Below are 8,858 nucleotides of genomic sequence, written 5' to 3'. Positions count from 1 at the left end.
TACAACAGCTATGAGCTTTGCACTATAATTTACACCAATTTCTGTCATAAATTATAGTAAATGTGGTGTGCTTCTGACGGAACTGCCCTTTCTGGTAAGCGGTACCCACATAAAAAAAATGCCAAATCAGAAGAAGAGAATTTTTCTGCAATTGCAACTTGCTCAAAAATATGACTTTTTGATGCCAGAATTCTGGCACATAGTCCTTCATAAATGTCCCCTGCATCTTCTGGTAAAAAAAAAAATACTTCAGTTCAAGGATTGCAGTTCTCTATCAACTGCTTTTCTTTTGATTTTTACATACTTGTTCTATTAGAAAAAAGATCCTAAAACGCAGTAAAAATGGATCCAAATAAGCCCAACCGACAGTAACAGCAGCAGACACTTGGGCTCTAGACATACGGACGTGTGTGACCTCTGGAATTACGTTCCATAACCAGTTTAGGTCTAGTTCTAAATTTCAGCCTTCGTAGCCAATTTTATTTATTAATCCAGTGCATCTGAAATTTAAAATATAGCAACTGCTCAAAAGGTTTTGATGATGAATCTCCTACAGTTTTGTGTCTACAGCTCCCATACAGACCTATATGTCTCCATGGTTATAGACTGGAAACGTCCAGTATCACGGTAATGTTTGCTCCATTGTAAGTGGTCGCACCCTGTTCCCAAGCTCTGCACAGGATGTCCTCTTTTCGTTTACATATTACATCTCATGGATGGTTGGGGTTCCTATTTCTTGGGCCTGGCAGGCGATGTACTCTATCCAGTTCAATTACTCTGTCCACGGGTCTATTGAGAATCTTATTAAAGATAGTGACGACGCAGTCATGTAGGGTATCTGGAGGGACTTCTTCAAGGAAACCCCTGAGTTTCAGGTTGTTGCGATGACCCCTATTTTCAATATCGTCTAGGTGTAGGGCAAGGCCTCTCATCTGCATGTGGTGGCTGTCTACGGTTTGGGCTAGCTGTTGTACTTCAGTCGAGGATGTTGTGGATTTTTTTGCTAGGATTGCGACCCGTTCAGTCAGGGATTGAATTGATTGATTAACTGCATGTATTGCCATGTCATGTTTCTCTTCAATGCTTAGCAGTTATGACTCCCGGTCTGCTTTGGTGGGCAACACACTAACCATCTTCCATAGCTCTTGTGAACTATGAGAGATGTGTGAGGGCATGGTCAGCATCAGGGTCACTCTGGTATGGAGAGATGAACCTTAGGAGGGAAAGCAGGTCATCTGGGCTTCTGGAAAGGTGAGCTGTGGGGAAGGAGAACCAGTGCTCCCAGCATGCCCAGAACGTGCTGTGCCTCGTGGGAGCAGGAAAACTGAATCCTTGATGGGAACAGCTCCTTTATATGACAGAAATGAACGGCATGAAACAGACCCCATTGACTATAATGGGGGCCAACTGGCTTCTGCCACATCCTCTGGTGTTTTGACGGATGATGTAGTTCAGCATGCTGTGCTATTATATCTGGGATTTTGGGACAGATCTGTGCCAGAGGCTCTGAACAGAGCCACCAATGCAAATGTGAACACAGCTTACACCAGAATGTCCTCAGATGTGCTCCTGAGCTGAGGCCATTCATCAACTCAACAACAAAAATCACCCCCTGTAGATCATTGATGGTCCTTATGAACTTTTGTCTTGTCTTTTTCCCACAGCTCATGTCCAAGCATGCCGGGCCCTGATGATTATCTCTCTCCTCCTGGGTCTATTCGCTTGTATAATCTCCTTGTTTGGACTAAAATGCACCAAATTCGGAAGCAGCGATGAACACACCAAAGGGAAGATAGCTCTTTCTGGGGGACTGGTTTTCATTTTAGCAGGTACTCTTTTTGTTTTTTCTTATAACAATATTGTTACAATCTGTACGTAATGTATACAATCTAATCTGGCATCTTATTTGGGATATGTATCATCAGGCCTTTCAGTAGTATTCTCATGATGACATCATCAGGCCTTTCAGTAGTATTCTCATGATGACATCATCAGCTAGAAATTTAATTGTTTTTTAACAAATAAGTTAAGGGGTATTCCTATCTTCCCACCTTACCCCTGTCGAATAGACTGGTCCTGCTGGTTGCCCTATCCAGGCTCCAAGAGGCAGCCAATTAAGAAAGCAGCTGAGCACCACTCTGTTTCCTTAATGCCCATAGAAGATACATAAACAGCGTAGCAGAGCAAGTCATTCCTCCATTTTCTGGTATATTACTCTTGGTCATTGACATTTTCTATTCTTGTTTATGAGGCTATGCTGGTTGGTGTTTAGGTCAGGTTGAGTTAATTGTTTATAAGGGGCAAGCTTTGCCTGAAGCCCCTTGATGTAGCAAGGTTTTATAATAAGAAGAACCTTGACTTCTACTACCGGTATGTACATGGGTCTAGAAATATAGCACCCTCTTCTGAATTGTAAGGAACAGAATAAATTTGCCCACCTCAGCTTGACAGATACTTTTTGAATTACCCTGTTGGACTTGCAGAAGGTGCTTGCAGAATTCCAAGTGGAATACTTCTGTTGAGTTAGAATTCCAGCTGGACTGATCTGGTTATATATACTGGTCCCAGACTTCACTGCCATATAGGAGGATTGGGGCAATGAGTCTGTCAATGATTTTAACTTATACGATTAGTGGAAATTTGAGATGGTAGTCCTCTGCTGAAGGTATAGAGTCTATCATGCCTTGTCTTATAGCATTTCTATGGATGGTTTGAACCTGATATAGATAGATAGATAGATAGATAGATAGATAGATAGATAGATAGATAGATAGATAGATAGATAGATAGATAGATAGATATGAGATAGATGTGATAGAGGCTCGCTGTGTGGACCATCCGCAGTACACAAAATAAGAAGAAAATGCAGGTACGCGCAAAAGTTCTCTGGACCACCCAAGCTTCAGTTTTTCACTTTTTTACTTTGGAACAAACACAAAACTTTCAAGAACTTTATTGTAAAAGTAGAGAGCAGGCAATTTATGTCTGCTGTAGCCTGTCTATCATCTCCTAGAACTGCTCTTGCTTTATGAATGCTTTAGGATTTATTTTCGTTTGAGCCGTGCGACATTGCCATAAATTACAGATTATACACAAATAAGACTTTGCTGGAGAGAACAGACATTGCTGACTTTCTGAATGATTTAAGTGCTGGATGCGGCCTGCGCCAGGTAAACAGAGCTGAATGATGTTTGATAAATATTAAATAGACTCGGAAAAAAGCAGCATTTCAGCTTAAACGACGTGGGAATGAGATATAAATTCTTCCATGTCGGTATGTATTAACACATGAAATGTCAGCTCAAAATCTATTTCCAGTAAATACGGCTAAGCTGCAATGCCAAATACAGACTAGAGCGACGCTGTTTTTTAAAGGAAAAAAAAACTTTTTTCAAATCATGGAAAATCCCAGGACTAGGGGCTCATTCACACTTGCATGAAAGCTCTATGTTGGTCAGCTCAGTTCTAGTAGCCGAACAAAAGCAGGAGTTCCAGATCTGACACATGTCAAACCTACACTGCACCAAAAGGAACCCATTGACTATATTGCGTTCCATTTGGTACCAGTATGACTCCGGCATTTTCACGGATGTGTCTGGAATTTTCACAAAAATCAGCGATGGAGACTCCGAATGGAACCTAAAACACTTGTGTGAATGAATCCTCAGGCTGCGTCCCCACGAGATGGAAATCCAGCAAAAATCCTGCGGAATGTCCGCAGAGGGACCGCTCGGAAATTCTGCGAGATTTCTGCAGCGGAAAGGCAGCTTCAAAACCCCCACCTGTATTCCGCTGCGGAAATCTCTCCCCATAGAGAGAGAAAGCACCAGCGGAAATGCCGATACAATTGACATGTCGCGGATTTGAATTCTGTGCTGCATGTCATTTTCTGGACTGTCCGCAGCGTGTGGATGAGATTTTTGCAAATTTCATCCACTTTGCTGCTTAGGCTCAGGCTTTAGAATGCATGTGGAATTTCCCTGCAGAAAGTCTGCACAGAAATTCCACAGCAATTCCCCCCAGTGTGAACACAGCCTTAGACTGCAGCCGCTAATCCCGGGATTAGCTAGCCATGTGGATGAGATTTGTAAAAAATCTTGTCCACACGGGACGGCCAATCCGTCGTGGCAAAGCCGAAAGAAGCTGGTGCTGTGGCGCGGATTCACCAGCGGTAGCATGTAAAAAATTTTTTTTACGTTGCAGATGCGCTTTCCTCTATAGAAGCGCCGTCCGCAACAGAAAAGCGTGCAGCCAAGCCGCTCCAAAGCCCGCGGCTAAGTGCCACGGGTTTTGAATCAGCACCTTTCCCGGCAGAAATCTCACGGTTTTTCGCTGCGGCCAAACCGCAAGATTTCCAGCGGGAATACGTCCCGTGTGAACCCAGCCTTAGCATTCTGAACCACATTTATGTTTTGAAATAGTCATTTGTCATGGGCCCACACCTTTTTCATCCTTCTATATTCACCTATGAACTGGTCTCTTTACTAATTTTATACTAATCCTGAATTACAGCCTTTATTGTAATTTAGAGCTGAATTCAAAATCATACAGGCTGCAGAGCTGAACTCTCTTGATATTCCCTGCTTGTTCTGTATCATTATAGACATTGAACAAGCAATTTCTATAATGATACTTGTGGTTTCCATTTTGGGAAGTGTAGTCTTTATATCGGCACTGAACAACAATCCGATGCAGGCAAAAACCTTTCCTCTTTGGAGTTGTTATTGCACTCAGCTCCCTTTTCTCTATTAGGACTTCGGGATTTGGCCCTGGTGTTGGTGGATTTCATGTCTGAAGTCATTCCCCAAATTCATAGCACTGTAATGGCTTTTACCCGCTAGTGTATTCTTTAACGCTGCGATATCGCTGTGTTTTTTTCAATGGGACTTTCTAATGTTAAAATCGCATCGCACAAAAATTGCAAGTTTGTGCTTTGCGATCTTTTCAACATTAAAAAGTTCTATTGACATTCGCGTTACAAAAATGTGTGAAAGAAATGCACAAGAAAATCAGTGACAACCACTGATACTGATGTGAACAAGACCTAGGTATATTCTATACAGGGGGATGTGCAGTTTATGATCCACCACTTAAAGGGGTTGTCCCGCGCCGAAACGGGTTTTGTTTTTATTTTAACCCCCCCCCCCCCCCCCCCCGTTCGGCGCGAGACAACCCCGATGCAGGGGTTAAAAAAACAAACCGGGTAGTACTTACCCGAATCCCGGCGGTCCGGCGTCTTCATACTCACCTGCTGAAGATGGCCGCCGGGATCCTCTCTCTCTGTGGACCGCAGGGCTTCTGTGCGGTCCATTGCCAATTCCAGCCTCCTGATTGGCTGGAATCGGCACGTGACAGGGCGGAGGTACACGGAGCCGGCATTCTGCACGAGCGGCCTCATTGAAGACAGCAGAAGACCCGGACTGCGCAAGCGCGGCTAATTTGGCCATTAGAGGCCGAAAATTAGTCGGTACCATGGAGACGAGGACGCCAGCAATGGAGCAGGTAAGTATAAAACTTTTGATAACTTCTGTATGGCTCATAATTAATGCACAATGTACATTACAAAGTGCATTAATATGGCCATACAGAAGTGTATAGACCCACTTGCTGCCGCGGGACAACCCCTTTAACCCTTTCCAATTCAATTTTGGATTCAGGGTTTCCTAAAAGGCTTTCTCTTTTTGCTGTTATACAACAGTGCCATCTGCTGGCTAAAGCCAGTGTGTCTGCACCAGAGAGGATCCGACAGCGGAGTGGCTGGCAATAGACAGTAAGAATACCCTGTCTGACGTCTTCTGACATTGGAGCTGTACAAGCTTCAATCAGAATGTAGGAAGATGTCAGACAGTGGATTGGAAAGGGTTAATCCAATCCAGAATCACTACTTGTGGCACCTAAAAGCCTAAAATACAATATATACAGTATCATGTCTGCCTCATGTGTGTAACATCACTAGAAATCTCTATGACTACCATTTCCTTAACAATCATCCTGTACATATAGACTAACTGTTACATAGAAAGACAATGATATAAACACAATATATGCCAATACACATTTGACATCGTATGATCCGTTTTCCTTCTATCCAGGACTCTGTTGTGTGGTGCCAGTATCCTGGTATGCCGCTTCTATCACTCAGCAGTTTTTTGATCCTCTCTATGGTGGAATAAAGTGAGTTTTTATGCAAAAACAACATTTTGTATTCTGATACAATTACATTGATCTGTTTATTGATCTATTGAGGATTAGAGGAGGCGTCTATTACAACAACCCATATCTGTATGTATATTAGGGTATGTGAATGTCATCATAGAGCTAAAACAAGAGATGTACTGTAGTCTGCAGTTCAGTGGATGGAGAGGGAAGGAGTAAATGATTAGCGAGATATGAGAAATAATAATATTCTTTATAGCATCAACATGTTACAGCACTTTACAGAGCACATAGATATGTAATACAGGAGAAATAGATATGAGAGAGAGGTTGGCTGTATGAACCCGGCCAGAGAGATACAGTGTTAGGCCAGGTCTATGATCACCATTAGAGATGAGCGAGCATACTCGCTAAGGGCAATTACTCGATCGAGCATTGCCCTTAGTGAGTAGCTGCCCGCTCGGAAGAAAAGATTCGGCAGCCAGGGAGCGTCGGGGGAGAGCGGAGAGGAAGGGAGGGGAGATCTCTCTCTCCCTCTCTTCCTCCCAGCTCCCCCTTGCTCACTGCTGCAACTCACCGCTCCCCCGCACCGGCACCCGAATCTTTGCTTCCGAGCGGGCAGGTACTTGCTAAGGGCAATGCTCGATCGAGCAATTGTCCTTAGCGAGTATGCTCGCTCATCTCTAATCACCATGTATTACGCAGGCGCTGTACACTCGTGTGATATGCAGTAACTTGCAGCCAATCAATTACATTGCCTTACACAGTTCAGATCACTTTAGCGCGTCAGAATTGTGTAATACGCGAGCGCAAAAAAGAATGCAGCGTATTCTATTTTTGTATGTATGCGAGATAGAGCTCACTGTTCTCTATGGGCATGTATTTATGTGCACTCATACTCAAGTACACACATGACAGAGCTGTTAAATGCTGTATGACCACCGCAGTGTTTTACCTGACGGCCATGTGAGGTCGTGCTTAGATTTGGAGAGATAGAGAAATATGTTATTATCATCTTTCTCATAATTTATTTATATAACACGGACATATTCTACAGCATGTTATAAAACAGATAGATATGATATACGAAAGAGACAAATACTGAATATGAGATAGATAAATACAGTTATGAGATAGATAAAGTAGGTGACATGGGAGAGATATGAGATATGAAAGAGATGGCTATTGGATATGGGAGACAGATATGAGAGATATACTCTAGGTAGATATAATACTATATATTTCCACAACAGGTACGAGCTGGGCCCTGCGCTATACATTGGATGGGCTGGATCTCTGTTGGCTGTTCTCGGTGGCTCTTTACTGAGCTGTTCTTTTAAGAAAAAGAAAAACGTTAGTAAAAAAGGGTAAGTAAAAAAAATAAATCTTGTTATTTATATAGCGTCAACGTATTCCACAGCGCTTTCGGGTAATTTATTTATTACCCCCCAGCAAGCTGGGTACTCATTTTACTGACCTCAGAAGGACGGAAGGCTGAGTCGAGAGCTTAGAACTGCATTCTGCTGCCTTAACACTTGCGCCACATGAGACATAAATATCATGTGTACCACTGCTCCTCAGTTCTACGGCACACAATGTTCGGCATTCTTAGGGCCATTTCACACTAGTGTTTCTGCATTCCGTATTGTGGTTCCATCGCAGGAGAAACAAAACGGAGAGAAAACGTTTCAGTTTTCCTGCCCACAAAAATGCATTGATACTGAAGACCTTCAGTTTCAGGGCGGCTTCACACAGCCGTATGCACAATTACATTTGCCATTATGCGGTTGTGCATGAACCCTTTTTTGGGGGTTTTTGGGCTGTTCAAACTCCACACCATATCGCAGTAGTTTGAAAAAAAAAACTGTGGGAAGATAGGTACAGGAGAGACAGGGCAAGTCATATCTTTTCTTGGGCTTAACATTCCATTGGTTTAGTTTTGTCCCGTTATGTGGCCGTCATTATCAGGGCAAAGTCCTGCCCTATCTTTCTTAAACACATGTGCGAGAAAGATAGTGTAAGACCTACCTTTTCGCGCTTTTTTTGTTATTTTGCGAAATTTGAATACTCAGAGAGAGTAAAAAAAAATTTTATGTGCAAATATGCTCCGTGGCGGTGAGCTTAGTTGCGCATACATCTGCATTCAAGCGATAATGAGCCTATAGTCTTAGGGTGCCTTTACACTGGCGAGAAAATCATGTCAGATTAGAGTGCTGTGAGGCGCACAAATATGAAACTCATTTTTTTGAATGGGTGCATTTACATTAGAAATGCTTTACTGCATGGCACCGCGATGTGATGCTAAGCGGGAAACACATTGCAGCATGTCCTATCTTTCTGCAATATCAGATGCAGCAAAGTTGCAACAAGTTATCTTATCTTATAGTGGTGGCCAGGATCTATGCCTGCTGCAGCCAATCATTGGCCACAGCAGTGACCTTCTGTAGCCAGTGATTGGCTGCAGCAGTCACATGTTCTGGTCAGCAGCACCCAGGAATGACGGAGTGGCTGTGCAGCAGTTTTAAGTTGTGGGAAAACCCTTTGAACACTAGAAAGCCATTAAAAAGATATAGAAAGGACAAGAAATAGTTCTGTTCCACAACTTATGTAAGATATGAAGGGCTTCTTCACAAGGGCATATGTATTTTTGCATGGGGAAAATATTTGCGTGCTAAACAGAGAACAGAACTTATTAACGTCAA

General features: G+C 42.9%; 1 protein-coding gene across 1 annotated transcript in view; it reads left to right on the top strand.

Moving 5' to 3' along the window:
* The window catches only part of LOC136610228 (claudin-19-like), a 51,611-nt gene that overhangs the window by 40,963 nt on the left and 1,790 nt on the right, over window positions 1-8,858 (top strand). The window contains exons 3-5 of the mRNA XM_066589468.1: window positions 1,665-1,829; window positions 6,093-6,174; window positions 7,410-7,523. Coding sequence (XP_066445565.1) covers window positions 1,665-1,829; window positions 6,093-6,174; window positions 7,410-7,523 — 361 coding nt within the window. The remainder of the gene's footprint in view (window positions 1-1,664; window positions 1,830-6,092; window positions 6,175-7,409; window positions 7,524-8,858) is intronic.

The sequence above is a fragment of the Eleutherodactylus coqui genome, chromosome 1 (genome assembly GCF_035609145.1).
Source record: "Eleutherodactylus coqui strain aEleCoq1 chromosome 1, aEleCoq1.hap1, whole genome shotgun sequence".
Classification (NCBI taxonomy): Eukaryota; Metazoa; Chordata; class Amphibia; order Anura; family Eleutherodactylidae; genus Eleutherodactylus; species Eleutherodactylus coqui.
Note: the sequence above shows the minus strand (reverse complement) of the source record. Positions and strands in the feature narration are given on the sequence as shown.